Source organism: Halichoeres trimaculatus, unplaced genomic scaffold (genome assembly GCF_033239565.1).
Source record: "Halichoeres trimaculatus isolate MK-OKI-2021-1 unplaced genomic scaffold, fHalTri1.1 fHalTri1_scaffold_13, whole genome shotgun sequence".
In the NCBI taxonomy this organism is placed as follows: domain Eukaryota; kingdom Metazoa; phylum Chordata; class Actinopteri; order Labriformes; family Labridae; genus Halichoeres; species Halichoeres trimaculatus.
This window is the reverse complement of record NW_027437191.1, coordinates 5,340,625-5,358,325: the sequence shown is the minus strand read 5'-3', so window position 1 is coordinate 5,358,325 and position 17,701 is coordinate 5,340,625. Positions and strand designations below refer to the sequence as shown.

The 17,701-nt window shown below is 40.5% G+C and overlaps 1 protein-coding gene across 1 annotated transcript in view; it reads left to right on the top strand.

The window, feature by feature from the left end:
- LOC141802420 (uncharacterized) overlaps positions 1–17,237 on the top strand; it is a 31,763-nt gene extending 14,526 nt beyond the window's left edge. The window contains exon 2 of the mRNA XM_074685973.1: positions 12,482–17,237. Coding sequence (XP_074542074.1) covers positions 12,482–16,377 — 3,896 coding nt within the window. The 3' untranslated portion in view covers positions 16,378–17,237. The remainder of the gene's footprint in view (positions 1–12,481) is intronic.
- The last annotated feature ends 464 nt before the right edge of the window (positions 17,238–17,701 follow it).

The window sequence follows — 17,701 nt, the reverse complement described above, 5'->3', positions numbered from 1 at the left end:
GACATTTTCTCAGCCTGCTTCAAACCCTCCTCATTCAGTCATACATTCAGCTACAAACTCCATTCAAACTTCAAAATATTCAGCTATCTTTTGGCTTCAGTCAGTGGGTTTCAAATGTTTCCTAGCATTCATAGTTTCTTCACAATGACCCTTCAAAGGTCATGATGCATTTCAGCTCTTCGAGCCGTTTAACATTGGTGTGTATTGGACGGAATGTTTTGGCTCAGAGTGGGAGATTCAAACGACAGAGCACGGAGATGGGGAAACAAGACCTGAGAAACTTCTGGGTAAACTGCTCTCTTGGCCACATTTTTTGAGCCATCAACACAAATAAGCCCTCAGCATGTAAGTAGTCTTGTCCTGCTTCTGACAAAGTGGTTTTTAAAGCAAAAGGATGGAGCACTTTTTCACAAAATGGCCAACTGTCATGAGAAGTTCAAAAAAATCCCCATATACCTCCATGTTAATTCCTGAGGGGTTTTCTCAGAGATCAGTAAATTTTCCCTCATCTATCTATCGCTCTCGTGGGTTTGTTTCTTGACCTTCATGCATGAAATTTAGATCAACAGCTTCCTCTGGGTCTCAGGATTCCTACGGTGTGTTCATTTTTATTCTAGCCCTCACGGTTTTGGCAAGGTGACAGGAGATTCGGACTCTTGCTTTGCCACAAAATCTTCATAAGATTACAGTAACAAGGGCAAAGTTGTGCACCTGCACCTGCTGCCCTTGACGAGCTGGTCACCGTGGAAACCTTTGATCTCATGCAGCTGTTTATAGTAACTCATCAAAACATCCAGGAACAAAGACAAGCATGTGTGTGTTAATTTATCAGTCATCACCAATGTAAAATCTGGCTTCAGATAAGCCTCAGCAGACAGGTTTACATGATTGAACACACACACACACACACACACACACACACACACACACACACACACACACACACACACACACACACACACACACACACACACACACACACACACACACAGGGCAGAAAGTATCACACTTTAACAGCATTTGACTTCCATTTCCCTGAGTCAGCTCCTTATTTTCCCAGATTTTTTTCTTTAAATTTAAATTCCTTCCTTTAATTCCTGAATTGATTCAGCCAGTCAAACTTTTAAATCCTATTTTAGATTACACTGATTCATGCTTCATGTTCATTCTTTTTGTCAGAATTGCAAGCACCTTTACACCCTGATTTCAAAGGGAATGTGTTGGGAATCAACAGACTCCACCAGCTCTCTGATGGCAGTTGGTAAACAATGATCACCATGGCAACATCTGGCTTCAGATGGGCCTCAGCCTACAGGCTTACATGGTTAAAAAACTCACACACAGGACACACAGGATTACATTTTAACAGGGTTTAAGAAAGCCGACTTACATTTACCCTCAGTCAGGTCATTATTTCCATCAATGTTCTTTAAAATTTGATTTATTCCTTTAATTTTTGAATAGACGCAACCATTTCAACTTTAAATTCTTTCATCCATTCCATTTATTCGACCATTTATTTCCTTTCATCCAAGAGTTCATGGCAGGCTAATTCAGCATTCTGCATTAGCAGTTGAGCGCAAGCTTTTACAGGACTTCTTAAAACAATTTTCAGACATATCCTCAGTCATTCATGTTCAGCATTCTACATCAGCAGTTGAGCACAAGCTTTTCAAGACTTCATTCAACCATTTTAAGACAAATCTTCAGTCATTCATGTTCAGCGCTCTGCATTAGCATTTCAGTGCAAGCCTTGCATGACTTCATTCAACCATTTTCAGACACATCTTCAGTCATTCATGTTCAGCTTCTGCTGTAGCATTTCAGCATGAGTTATTTAAGACTTCATTTAGCAATTTTCAGACATATCTTCAGTCATCCATGTTCAGCATTCTGCATTAGCAGTTCAGCGCAAGCTGCTTCAGCATTCTGCATTCACAGCGCAATTTCTTCAGAAATTGCTTTTCTAGTTGCTGTGAATGCAGCAATGCATTCACAGTATATGTTCTTCTGTGACAAAAAAATTTATTAGGGGCTCGGGCTTCGAACGAGCCCCTCTCCTGCATAGCAAGCTATGCAGGAGAGGGGCTCGTGGCGAAGCCACGAGCCCCTAATGCTCTCCCGTTTCGCCTTTTTTTTTCTTCATCATCTTCCGGCCAAAATTTTGGCTCGCTACTCCTCCAAGGGCTTTGAGAAAACCCCCACAAATTATACATCAAAATGTGCGGCTCGGCCGGGAATGGTGTGCTATTATTTTTTTCACCGATTCGCCGAATTTTGGCCGACTTATTGGCCAAAAACGGTGAAAAATCCCTCATAGAGAATGAATGGGGAACCTAGGAATCTTTCCCTCTCGCTGCCCAAAATTTCCACTTACTATGAGATGCTAAGACTTTGGCATACTTCCACTTACAGGCATCATTTTTGCACTAAAATGTTCACTGATCTTTCAGCTCTATGAGTATGACTTTACTTTTTTGATATCTATTACAGTTTTTGAGATTTTACTGTTGAAGCAACATAAACTTTTTGGTTTTTGCCCTGACGTCTCAACTCCTCCTGTGCGGAATGTCTGAAAGTAGAGTGAGAGAGGCGGCTGATGACAGGTTGCAGCATTCTCCAATGAATTGTCATAACTTCCAAAATCTTCACAGCAGATAAATAAAAACTACATTACGAAGTTCCCTGTCATCTCCTGCTTCTTACAAAGGGAGTATTTTACCCCAAAAATGTACTGTTTTGCCAAAAAACGCCTCAGTGTGAGTGAAACCGTCACATCCCTGTAATCTGAAGTAATGTTAAAATCTGACCTATATTTCTCATCAACTTGATTCCTAACTACTTTTATACATCACCCTCCTGCGGTCAGTTCTAATCCTACCAGCTTGTAAAGCATATCATCTTGTTCATCAGAGTCTCCAGATTCTCACAATGTTTTTGTTTTTCTTCTAGCCCTTAGGGTTTCAGCATAAATGCAGTTTGTTCGGACCTATGTCTAGCCCAAAAATCCAGCTTAAGATCAGTGGATACAAAGGAGTTCCAAAGTTCAACTGCCACTTCACACTCATTATGACATCATGATGATCACCATGGTAACCACACAGCTGTGGGTAATCACTGATTAGGTCTTTGAGGGACAGGGAAACACATGTGTTTCTTTATTATGCCTAAACAGCCAACCCAAACTTTCTTCTACACACATACACACGTACAGCCAACCCATACACACACACACACACACACACACACACACAGTTTTTTTTTCTGGGATTGTAAAATATGTCAGGACGTAGAGTCAAGAAGTGATTAGACTCACAAAAGAAAAATGAAGTTATTAGTTTTGATACCTAGCGCCACTCAGATTCTCCCAGAATCCCTCACAGTCTGTACTGCGCAGACTCTGGCTGCACAACTGCTGCCAATGGCCGCGCCTTTGACGGAGGTATTTTGGCTTAAGAACTGTGCAATTGTAAATGGCGGAGCCACGCTATCCACTGTACAGTCTTTGTTTGTGACGTATTGCTTTGAAACTAGAATAGTATAGATATGAAAGTGTACACGCACACACACACACACACACACACACACACACACCCACACATGAACCCCCTTTCCTTTCAGTACTCTCTCTCTCTCACCCTCGCGCTTTGTCTCCCTCTCGCTGCTTCTCGCTCCCTCTCGCTCCCTCTCTCCCTCTCTCCCTCACACACACACACACACACACACACACACACACACACACACACACAAACACAAGTACTCTAACAAGTTCTTAAGAGCTTATTTGGGGTTAAGGCTTTATAACCAGCCACTCTCCCATGTCTTGTGATATGTAGGTGTATGTTTGTGACATAATGTTTTGGGGCTAGAACAGTAAAGATATGAAAGTGTGCGCGCAAAGCGCGCATCACTGTGCATGAGGTTATTTGATACTCGTGAATCAGAAACAAGAAATGTTAAGAAGTGTTTTGCTATGTCAGTCCGAAACAAGATCTGGTGACATCTGTGTTTCTGAACATTTTCAAGATATGAAAGTGTGCGCGCGAAGCGCGCTTCATTGTGCATGGGATAATTTGACACCTGTTCAATCAGAAGTCAGTACAAAACAAGGTCTGGTCATATCGGTGTTTCTAAACTATTTAATGACTGCAAAAAGCCCGGCCGCCGCCCGAGCCCCTCTCACGATTTCCGCGGAAATTGTCTAGTTCTTCTTCTTCATTCTTCCGCCCGCTTTTTTGGACCGCTAAAACTCCAGCAAACTTCAACCGATTTTCACCGTTCAAACTTCAAAACGTGTGTTTCAGTGGGGACAAGGGGGCTATGACTTTTCAGAAACTTTTCACGAATAATTTTCGAGATATTCGACGATTTACGAAATTTTGGTCACATAGAGATGAATGGGGAATTTTCAAAATTTTCTCCCTTCAGGACATTTTCTCAGCCTGCTTCAAACCCTCCTCATTCAGTCATACATTCAGCTACAAACTCCATTCAAACTTCAAAATATTCAGCTATCTTTTGGCTTCAGTCAGTGGGTTTCAAATGTTTCCTAGCATTCATAGTTTCTTCACAATGACCCTTCAAAGGTCATGATGCATTTCAGCTCTTCGAGCCGTTTAACATTGGTGTGTATTGGACGGAATGTTTTGGCTCAGAGTGGGAGATTCAAACGACAGAGCACGGAGATGGGGAAACAAGACCTGAGAAACTTCTGGGTAAACTGCTCTCTTGGCCACATTTTTTGAGCCATCAACACAAATAAGCCCTCAGCATGTAAGTAGTCTTGTCCTGCTTCTGACAAAGTGGTTTTTAAAGCAAAAGGATGGAGCACTTTTTCACAAAATGGCCAACTGTCATGAGAAGTTCAAAAAAATCCCCATATACCTCCATGTTAATTCCTGAGGGGTTTTCTCAGAGATCAGTAAATTTTCCCTCATCTATCTATCGCTCTCGTGGGTTTGTTTCTTGACCTTCATGCATGAAATTTAGATCAACAGCTTCCTCTGGGTCTCAGGATTCCTACGGTGTGTTCATTTTTATTCTAGCCCTCACGGTTTTGGCAAGGTGACAGGAGATTCGGACTCTTGCTTTGCCACAAAATCTTCATAAGATTACAGTAACAAGGGCAAAGTTGTGCACCTGCACCTGCTGCCCTTGACGAGCTGGTCACCGTGGAAACCTTTGATCTCATGCAGCTGTTTATAGTAACTCATCAAAACATCCAGGAACAAAGACAAGCATGTGTGTGTTAATTTATCAGTCATCACCAATGTAAAATCTGGCTTCAGATAAGCCTCAGCAGACAGGTTTACATGATTGAACACACACACACACACACACACACACACACACACACACACACACACACACACACACACACACACACACACACACACACACACACACACACACACACACAGGGCAGAAAGTATCACACTTTAACAGCATTTGACTTCCATTTCCCTGAGTCAGCTCCTTATTTTCCCAGATTTTTTTCTTTAAATTTAAATTCCTTCCTTTAATTCCTGAATTGATTCAGCCAGTCAAACTTTTAAATCCTATTTTAGATTACACTGATTCATGCTTCATCATCATTCTTTTTGTCAGAATTGCAAGCACCTTTACACCCTGATTTCAAAGGGAATGTGTTGGGAATCAACAGACTCCACCAGCTCTCTGATGGCAGTTGGTAAACAATGATCACCATGGCAACATCTGGCTTCAGATGGGCCTCAGCCTACAGGCTTACATGGTTAAAAAACTCACACACAGGACACACAGGATTACATTTTAACAGGGTTTAAGATAGCCGACTTACTTTTCCCCTCAGTCAGGTCATTATTTCCATCAATGTTCTTTAAAATTTGATACATTCCTTTAATTTTTGAATAGACGCAACAATTTCAACTTTAAATTCCTTCATCCATTCCATTTATTCGACCAGTTATTTCCTTTCATCCAAGAGTTCATGGCAGGCTAATTCAGCATTCTGCATTAGCATTTCAGTGCAAGCTTTCCAGGAGTTCTTAAAACAATTTTCAGACATATCCTCATTCATTCATGTTCAGCATTCTGCATTAGCAGTTGAGCGCAAGCTTTTACAGGAGTTTTTAAAACAATTTTCAGACATATCCTCAGTCATTTATGATCAGCATTCTACATCAGCAGTTGAGCACAAGCTTTTCAAGACTTCATTCAACCATTTTAAGACAAATCTTCAGTCATTCATGTTCAGCGTTCTGCATTAGCATTTCAGTGCAAGCCTTGCATGACTTCATTCAACCATTTTCAGACACATCTTCAGTTATTCATGTTCAGCTTCTGCTTTAGCATTTCAGCGCGAGTTAATTAAGACTTCATTCAGCCATTTTCAGACATATCTTCAGTCATTCATGTTCAGCATTCTGCATTAGCAGTTCAGCGCAAGCTGCTTCAGCATTCTGCATTCACAGCGGAATTTCTTCAGAAATTGCTTTTCTAGTTCTTCTTCTTCTTCTTCTTCTTCTTCATTCTTCCGCCCGCTTTTTTGGACCGCTAAAACTCAGGCAAACTTCAACCGATTTTCACCGTTCAAACTTCAAAACGTGTGTTTCAGTTGGGACAAGGGGGCTATGACTCTTCAGACACTTTTCACAAATACTTTTCGAGATATTTCAGAATTTGTGCGTTTTTTGGTCTCATAGAGATGAATGGGGAATTTTCAAAATTTTCTCCTTTCAGGTCATTTTTTCAGCCTGCTTCAAACGCTCCTCATTTAGTCATACATTCAGCTACAAACTCCATTCAAACTTTAAAATATTCAGCTATCTTTTGGCTTCATTCAGTTGGTTTCAAATGTTTCCTAGCATTCATAGTTTCTTCACAATGACCCTTCAAAGGTCATGATGCATTTCAGCTCTTCGAGCCGTTTTAACATTGGTGTGTATTGGACGGAATGTTTCGGCTTAGAGCAGGGAGAGGGTGAAACCAAACCTGAAAAATTTCTGGGTAAACTGCTCTTTTGGTCACAATTTTCACTCCACATAGGCACATTATATATCAAAATGGAGAGAGGCTTGTCCTGCTTCTGACAAAGTGGTTTTTAAAGCAAAAGGATGGAGCACTTTTTCACAAAATGGCCAACTGTCATGAGAAGTTCAAAAAAATCCCCATATACCTCCATGTTAATTCCTGAGGGGTTTTCTCAGAGATCAGTAAAATTTCCCTCATCTATCTATCGCTCTCGTGGGTTCGTTTCTTGACCTTCATGCATGAAATTTAGACGGACAGCTTCCTCTGGGTCTCAGGATTCCTACGGTGTGTTCATTTTTATTCTAGCCCTCACGGTTTTGGCAAGGTGACAGGAGATTCGGACTCTTGCTTTGCCACAAAATCTTCAGAAGATTACAGTAACAAGGGCAAAGTTGTGCACCTGCACCTGCTGCCTTTAACGAGCTGGTCTCCGTGGTAACCTTTGATCTCATGCAGCTGTTTATAGTAACTCATCAAAACATTCAGGAACAAAGACAAGCATGTGTGTGTTAATTTATCATTGATCACCAATGTAAAATCTGGCTTCAGATAAGCCTCAGCAGACAGGTTTACATGATTGAACACACACACACACACACACACACACACACGCACACACACACACACACACACACACACACACACACACACACACAGGGCAGAAAGTATCACACTTTAACAGCATTTGACTTCCATTTCCCTGAGTCAGCTCCTTATTTTCCTAGATTTTTTTCTTTAAATTTAAATTCCTTCCTTTAATTCCTGAATTGGTTCAGCCATTCAAACTTTTAAATCCAATTTTAGATTACACTGATTCATGCTTCATGTTCATTCTTTTTGTCAGAATTGCAAGCACCTTTACACCCTGATTTCAAAGGGAATGTGTTGGGAATCAACAGACTCCACCAGCTCTCTGATGGCAGTTGGTAAACAATGATCACCATGGCAACATCTGGCTTCAGATGGGCCTCAGCCTACAGGCTTACATGGTTAAAAAACTCACACACAGGACACACAGGATTACATTTTAACAGGGTTTAAGATAGCCGACTTACTTTTCCCCTCAGTCAGGTCATTATTTCCATCAATGTTCTTTGAAATTTGATACATTCCTTTAATTTTTGAATAGACGCAACCATTTCAACTTTAAATTCCTTCATCCATTCCATTTATTCGACCATTTATTTCCTTTCATCCAAGAGTTCATGGCAGGCTAATTCAGCATTCTGCATTAGCATTTCAGTGCAAGCTTTCCAGGAGTTCTTAAAACAATTTTCAGACATATCCTCATTCATTCATGTTCAGCATTCTGCATTAGCAGTTGAGCGCAAGCTTTTACAGGAGTTTTTAAAACAATTTTCAGACATATCCTCAGTCATTCATGATCAGCATTCTACATCAGCAGTTGAGCACAAGCTTTTCAAGACTTCATTCAACCATTTTAAGACAAATCTTCAGTCATTCATGTTCAGCGTTCTGCATTAGCATTTCAGTGCAAGCCTTGCATGACTTCATTCAACCATTTTCAGACACATCTTCAGTCATTCATGTTTAGCTTCTGCTGTAGCATTTCAGCATGAGTTATTTAAGACGTCATTTAGCCATTTTCAGACATATCTTCAGTCATCCATGTTCAGCATTCTGCATTAGCAGTACAGCGCAAGCTGCTTCAGCATTCTGCATTCACAGCGCAATTTCTTCAGAAATTGCTTTTCTAGTTATACCTTGCTTTTGCCTTGGTTCTCCTGACCTCATAGAAATGTAGAACTTCATATTGCAGTGAAAAATGAGTCCACAGTGAGAAAAAATGTGACAGAAGCAAAAACCAGCCTGAATGCCAATCAGCTTATATGGGGTGCTACAATATGTAGATTCTATAAAGATGGAACCACACCACTTTGTTCCTGTGTAGTGTTGTCACGATACCAAAATTATGATTCGATACGATACCTGCCTAAAAAATTTGGATATCGATACTTATCGATACCATGGCAAACTTAAAATAGAAGAAAATGAAAAAAATAAACTGCTTGAAGAGAAGGCTGCCTCAAGCGAGTTCTTTTTACATCTGTTTGTGTGTCTGTGGGGCTAAGGGAGATTTGTAAATTGTGCTAATATTTAAGAAAACACACACCCACAAAGTATTATAGATTATATGCAGAATCAGCTCCTAGAGGGAACCTAAACTCATTTATTGTTCTCAAGAATAATTTAACTAAATAGAAAACCAGAAAATAATAATTGTTGTACAGTAACCAGCTGGTAAAATAACAATGCCAGACTTAAACAGCCATCTATTGTTTTTATGCTCAGCACACTGTAGTTTAGCCTACACAGTGTGTTGATACACTGAAAAGTACCCTTTTAACATGAATACTCTTAAAAAAAGGTGTACCCGTGTTATTTCAGCTCTTTTACAGATGCAACACTGTAGTGTCTCCTATAGGTTTCTTCGTTAAAGTTAGAAAACTACTTGTCACTTATTTAAACTGACAACACCACACAGCTCCGTGACTCTGGGCTGCGTCTGCTCCACAGCTCATGTGTTTATGACGCTGATTATTCGTCGTATCAACAACAAGTCGTAGTGAACTAGTTTTCTTGTCACAAAGTAATTGACACTCGTTTGACTTTTGTGTTTGGGCTCGTCGTTTGAATCTATCACTCTTGCTCTTTAAAGAGGTGAGGATGCTGGACGGTGAGGTGCTTCATCATGTTTGTAGTGTATCCTCCGTGTGTGTCGGTCGTAAGCTTTGCAGACGGCCTTTGATACGTGTATTAGCTTACGACGCTGCCCCGACTGTCGGGTTCGCACACAGAGTCATGGCAAATTTCGCTCCGTGCACCGGCTTTTTCGACAAGCTGCGGCCGGTTCACAGTAGCGCTAGAGCCATGTCTGTGACTCCGTCTGTACGTTTGCATGCAGCTTAAGAAATGAATCTGTGAGTTTGTCAGCGCGAGATCGGATAATTAAGATGCACGTTAACAACTTCGTCGGACTGAAAACGGCCAAGCATCGACTCGCGAAGCTAAAACAGGCTCACTTAACAACAACACACACAGTTTGGAAAGAGACCAAGTCTCCGCCCACTTCAGAGAGGAGAGAGGACCCAGCTCGGTGGCTGCAGTCACTCAAGTTGCCTAAGTCAAAATGTCTCTGGTTCAGACGAAAAATTGCCTTGGAGTATCGATACTTAAAACACGTGGTATCGTTTACTTTTTGAAAACACGTGGTATCGATACTTTCTCAGTATCGGTATATCGTGCAACCCTATTCCTGTGTTCCTTATGCCTCAGGGTACCTGAAAGTGTGTTGTTTATACTCCCACCTTATTCTGGGAATTTTTTAAAACCAGATCTATAGAGGTGCTGCACTTCACTTTACAGAGAAAAATCACACCACAGTGAGTAAAACTATGACTGACGCAAAAATTGCTTAGAAAGTGCTTGGAATTCAGTACAATTTTATTTGAATTGGTCATTATGTAATTGCATGTTTACTATTTCTTCTTTTAGTTTATTTTTGGTCTTACTCCTGTTTCCTTTTTTATTTATTTTTATTTTTTTTGCATTTTGAAACTCTACTGCGAACCTTTTTTAGATCAGTGATTCCCAACATGTGGGCCACGGTCCCCTGGTGGGCCGCGAAGGTACTGCAAGTGGGCTGCCAAAGCTTTTCCAAAATAGTTTGATTTCTGTGAAAGTGGGGATGTAATTATGTTAAATTAAAAAAGTGGCAACATGTCATAGATGCTGTGTTAGTGACTGTGGAGCCGCCAACATGTAAAGGATCGTGGCACACCGCCAAGACAAAGTAAACGCTGCCATGCCTTCTGAATTATGACCCTTTTTTTCTGATATTTCAGACGTAAATTACATTGCACATGACTCTTGTATGCAACTAAAACTTTCAGAATGCCACAAACATTTTTGACGCTGCCCCGGAATCAAACAGTTATCTTTCAGGAGCGAATCATCTCTCTGTGTTCTCATGTGAACAACTCACACTCATGGTTGGATCATGTCACGGTCTAAAAGGATAAAAGACAGAGCTCTGGTGGGTATTTGCCATTCACAGTTCTCAGCTCTCAGCATCGCGTACAGCAGCCTTCTGCTCAGATGTGCACAAGACGCACAGTTACTGGAGAAAAAACAACTCCACGCTGACCCTGATCATTCATTAGTGTTATTAGTGTTTGCAGATGCACGTTTTCTCTTACTCGGTGGTGTATATTTGCTTGAAACTTCATCCTGATCAGCTTGTGGAGTCTGTGATGATGACCGGTGTGGTGCTTACGCTGAGTTCATTTGCGCATATTACACTGCAGCTGATCGCTTCCTTCTCCCGCTCGTCCAGGAGTCACCTTTCTGCTCTCTTTGGGACAGAAGTTAAAGTTTTGTTGTTTTCCTCTCATTCTTTAAAAATCAGCAGAGGAGTTTCCCTCCAGCTTTCAGAGATCAAACCTGAAAACCTTCCTGCCACACTGTACCTCTGTGCAGGGGCGTGTCCAGACTTTCAGACTGGGGGGGCACAATGAGAGCATCAGCATAGGTGGGTGGGTGTGGGGTGCAAACAAACAAATTATTACCATTTGTCTTGACTCACTATTTTAACTATGAGTAACTATGATTGTATGAATATTACAACCCAGTGTATGATTTTAGAATAAAATGTACTATATATTACTGTGCATCAGCCTGTCTAATAAATTTGAAATACTTTTTTAAGCCCAGATAAAAAGATGGAGCTGACTGTAAACTGTGTCATTAGATAAGGCTAAACTATGTTTGTGTCAAATTGATAATTAATCTATAAAGGTTTTAAGATGTATGTTTTTATGTATTAACTGGTCGAGGGTGGGCCGCGAAAATGTCTGAGACTTAAAAGTGGGCCCTGAGTTGGAAAAGGTTGGGAACCACTGTTTTAGATCAAACAGGGAAAAATTTGATTCTGGAACTGGTTAAGACCAGTTAAAAAATGTTGCAATTTTTGAACTGGTCTTGACATTTGTACCAGGTGTGTGTTATTGTTTTAGCAGCTTTTAGTGCACTAAGTTCACAGATTATTGGCTTTAGGCTTTTTGTCTTGCTTGAGTACAAATGGCACTTTACATTTATATTTAGAGGCTGTTAGGACACAGCTTCTCCCAGTGCTACTCTTGCCCCATGTGTTCAACACCGCACATGCTCCTCCTAAAGAATGATCTAATTTCTCTAATGCTACTTTGAAATTATATGAATCCATATCTTTGGTTAACAGATGTGTGTAAACAGGTGAACTCTACCTTCAGTTCTTCTTTCAGATCAATGTCTCAACAAGCAGGAGGCTCCTGTAATCATTTGTCCAGTATATGAGATTGTCATTACAGTTCAGCAGCAGTGCTGAAAATAAATACCTAAGTTTTTTTCTTTCAGAATTTCCATCAGGAAGATGATCTAATATCTATTATTTGTTCACTGTGTCCTGCAGATGTTCAGCTACTAATGGTGAAGAAAGGGGAGCTTCCCCCTGAGCAGCAGGAGAGGAGCCCCTATCCAGACCAGGAGGATAATGAGTCCCCACTCATTAAAGAGGAACAAGAGGAACTGTGGACTGGTCAGGGCAGAGAGCAGCTTCAAGAACTGGAGGAGGCTGATACCAAGGTCCTGTTTCCTTCAGTCCATATGAAGAGTGAAAATGATGAAGAGAAACCTGAGTCCTCACTGCTTCATCAGAGACTAACTGACCATATGGAAACAGCAGCTGGTGGAGAGGACTGTGGAAGACCAGAACCAGAGAGGAGCTCAGTTCCAGAAAGAAATTCACAACGAAAGCTGTTCAGCTGTTCTGAATGTGGTGAAACATTTATCCTTCGAAGATATCTGAAACAACACATACTTGGTCACAGAGTAAAACCGTACATCTGCTCGGTATGTGGACAAGGATTTAGCACACCAAGTCTCCTGGATGTACATTTCAGTGTTCACACAGGGAAAAAACCTTACACCTGTCCTGAATGTGGTAAAGGATATCACTATCTAGCCTTCCTGGAAAAACATATAGTTTTACACTCAGACAAAAGACGTTTCATCTGTTGTAAATGTGGGCATGGATTTCTCAGTAAAAAAGCTCTGATTAAACATAGGACTGCTCACTCAATTAAAAAACCTCACCGCTGCCGTGAATGTGGTGACAGAGTTAAGAGTCAATGTGATCTTTCAATTCACGTTATCCGTCACAAAAACCCCACAAAAAAACAAGAAAATTTAACAAAAAAACGAGAAAAATTAAAAAAGAAACAAGAAAAACTCACAGAAAAACAAGAAAAACCATTCCTCTGTCATGTATGTGATAAAGGATTTAGCTGCAAAGAAGATCTGAAGGAACATGGATCGAGTCACTCAAATTTAAAACCTTGTCCCTGTGATGAAAGAAATCTGGCTACACATATGGAAAGTCACTCAGACATGGTGGGCAATCACTTAGAAGAAGAACCTGATGTCCACAATGGTGTTAATGAGTCCCCACTCATGACAGAGGAACAGGAGGAACTGTGGACTGGTCAAGGCAGAGAGCAGCTTCAAGAACTGGAGGAGGCTGATACCAAGGTCCTGTTTCCTTCAGTCCATATGAAGAGTGAAAATGATGAAGAGAAACCTGAGTCCTCACTGCTTCATCAGAGACTAACTGACCATATGGAAACAGCAGCTGGTGGAGAGGACTGTGGAAGACCAGAACCAGAGAGGAGCTCAGATCCAGTAAGAAATTTACAACCAGAGATTAAGGTTCGGACTCAAAAGCTGTACAGCTGTTCTGAATGTGGTGAAACATTTATCCTTCAAAGATATCTGAAAAACCACATACTTGGTCACAGAGTAAAACCGTACATCTGCTCTGTGTGTGGAGAAGGATTTTGCAGTGTACATCTCATGGATGTACATTTCAGGGTTCACTCAAGGGAAAGACCCTACACCTGTCCCAAATGTGGTAAAGGATATCACTATCTAGCTTCCCTGGAAAAACATTTAATTATACACTCAGACCAAGGACCTTTCATCTGTTGTAAATGTGGGCGTGGATTTCTCAGTAAAAAAGCTCGGATTAAACATAGGACTGCTCACTCAAATAAAAAACCTCACCGCTGCCGTGAATGTGGTGAAAGGTTTAAGAGTCAATGTGATCTTTCAATTCACGTTATCTGTCACAAAACACTCACAAAAAAACGAGAAAAATTAAAAAAGAAACAAGAAAAACTCACAGAAAAACAAGAAAAACCATTCCTCTGTCATGTATGTGATAAAGGATTTAGCTGCAAAGAAGATCTGAAGGAACATGGATCGAGTCACTCAAATTTAAAACATTGTCGCTGTGCTGAAAGAAATCTGACTACACATATGGAAAGTCACTCAGACATGGTGGGCAATCACTTAGAAGAAGAACCTGATGTCCACAATGATGTTAATGAGTCCCCACTCATGACAGAGGAAAAGGAGGAACTGTGGACTGGTCAGAGCAGAGAGCAGCTTCAAGAACTGGAGGACGCTGATACCAAGGTCCTGTTTCCTTCAGTCCATATGAAGAGTGAAAATGATGAAGAGAAACCTCAGTCCTCACTGTTTCATCAGAGACCAACTTACCATATGGAAACAGCAGCTGGTGGAGAGGACTGTGGAAGACCAGAACCAGAGAGGAGCTCAGATCCAGAAAGAAATTCACAACCAGAGATTCAGGTTAAGATTGAAGCCTCCCTAGATACTGGATCAGAGATTGAAGCCTCCTTGGATACTGGATCAGGGACTGCAGATAGGGCAGGTGACTGGAAGGAGAGCAGAGACTGTCCTAAAAAATTAATGTCTGCTGCAAACAATAAAACAGAGACTGTAGAGTCACACAATTGTCCTGAATTGCTTAAAACCAATCATGTGGTTTCTCTCCCAGAAACGAGACCTTACATTTGCTCAAAGTGTGGAGAAGGATTTGAGAACGACCTCGATTGGAGTGGACACATGTTAGATCACTTTAAAAGAAAAACTTACAGCTGTTCTGAATGTGGGGAAGTATTTAACCTGAAACGTCATCTGGCCTCGCATATGTTGGTTCACTCAAAAGAAAAAACTTACAGCTGTTCTGAATGTGGGGAAGTATTTAACCTAAAACGTCATCTGACCTCACATATGTTGGTTCACTCAAGAGAAAAAACGTACAGCTGCTCTGAATGTGGGAAAATATTTAAACGAAACTCAAGTATGATTAAACATAAGTTATGTCACTCAAAAGAAAAACCCTTCAGCTGCACTAACTGTGGTAAACAATTTAGTCGCAATGCAGACCTTACTATACATATGTTTGTACACTCAAAAGAGAAACGCTTCAGCTGCACTGACTGTGGTAAAAAATTTAGTCGCAATGCAGACCTTAATATACATAGGTTTGTGCACTCAAAAGAGAAACCCTTCAGCTGCACTGACTGTGGTAAAAAATTTAGTTGCAATGCAGACCTTAATATACATAGGTTTGTGCACTTAAAAGCGAAACCCTTCAGCTGCACTGACTGTGGTAAAAAATTTAGTTACAAAAGAAGCCTGACTGCACATATGGTTGTCCACACTGAAGAAAAACCTTTCAGCTGCACTGACTGTGGAAAAAAATTTAGTCGCAAATCAGACGTGACTTCACATATGGTTGTCCACACCAAAGAAAAACCTTTCAGCTGCACTAAATGTGGTGAAAAATTTGGTCGCAGATCAAACCTGACTGCACATATGGCTGTCCACACTGAAGAAAAACCTTTCAGCTGCACTGACTGTGGCAAAAAATTTAGTCGCAACTCAACCCTGACTGCACATATGGTTGTCCACACTGAAGAAAAACGTTTCATCTGCACTGAATGTGGCAAAGAATTTGGTTGCAAAGCAGACATGACTACACATATGGTTGTCCACCACCATGAAGAAAAACGTTTCATCTGCACTAAATGCCCGAAAAAATTTTATTACAAAAAACGCCTGACTACTCATATGGTGCTCCACCACAATGAAAAACCTTTCAGCTGCACTAAATGTCCTAAAAAGTTTTTTGTCAAAAAAAACCTGACTACACATATGGTTGTCCACAATGAAGAAAAATTGTTTAGCTGCACTAAATGCCAGAAAAAATTTAGTCACAACTCAGGCTTGACTGCACATATGGTTGTCCACCGCAGTAAAAAAAGTTTCAGCTGCACTAAATGCCCGAAAAAATTTCGTCTCAACTCAGCCCTGACAGCACATATGCTTGATCACGCTAAACGTTATGAGTGCTTTGGATGTGGAAGAAGATTTAGACGCAAATCATATCTGACAAAACATCAGCTTTCTCACAGTAGGAAAACCTTACAGCTGCCCTGAATGTGCAAAAAGATTTAAGCTCCAAAAAAGTTTAACACCTTTGTTCATAAATTAAGGACACTTCTGTTCTTCTTCACACCAACACACAGCAGTGGGGTAAACCTCCTCAGCCACTCTGAATGAAGCCGGTTGACTTTGTGTTGATTTTATGAGAGACTATAAACAGTGCATCCTGAAAATACTGCCCATTCTTCACTTTTTCCACATTTTGTTATGTTACAGCCTTATTCCAACATGGAATAAATCTTTTTTTTTTTTCTTAGAAATTCTACACACAACACTCCACAATTGTAACTTTGATTTATTTTTTTATCAATTTATTTGAAACCTTGTTTGTTTATTGTAAATAAAAAAAAAAACTAAGAGATCAAATGTACATATGTATTTCATTAAACATTTTACTCAATATCCACAAGTGTAAGTATTGTCTTGCTCACCTCACTGAGTTGTTGCTCTGTTCTGGGGAGATGACGCCTGATTTACACCCTGCACTAACTAGTTTTTCCATCCAGCTCGAGAGTCAAACCTATGCCCAGAGTTAACACGTAGCTGAATAAAATAATATATGATGGGGAAGATAAGCTAACAGGTCTGTGAGAGCCAGAATTCTTGCAGGTTGATAGGTGATCAAATACTTCTTTCATGAAATAAAAATGCAAATCAGTTTTTTAAAAGTACAATGTGATTTTCTTAATTTATTTAGATTCTGTCTCACAGTTGACGTGTAACTAGGATAAAAAAAGACATCCCCAGCTTTAATTAAAAAAAGACAAAGTTTTGTTGGATTACTTAAACTATTCAAGTGCATTTCACCATTAGATATACAGAGTAATGATTAACAAAATAAAAGATTGAAGGAAGTAATTTTTGTTGTGATGGTGTTTTGTAACCATGAGTGAGGAGGGAATGCAGTGGATATGACACTCTGCTGTACATTGGGATGGTGCATGGGGACATATGCTGTCTGTGCTCCACATGGCACTGACTGCCTGTTAGTCCTCAACAGCACAGACTGTCTGTGCTCTGCACACAGCAGCATAGATAGCTTTGCTTCATGACACGGACTGACTGTCTGTGCTCTATATGTCACAGTGAATCTTTTTTAGTTAACTTTGAAATAACACTACTGGGACAGCATTTTGATTGGGGTGCAGTGATTCATGCTGTAAAACACAGGAAGTCCATCTGTAGCTCGTGTACAGACAGTCTATAGCATTAAGCACAGACAGGTGATCTGTGACATGTGGCACACAGACAGCCACTCAATGCTATGCAGCACACAGACAGCAAATCTGTATTATGAGGTACACAGATGCTGGTCTGT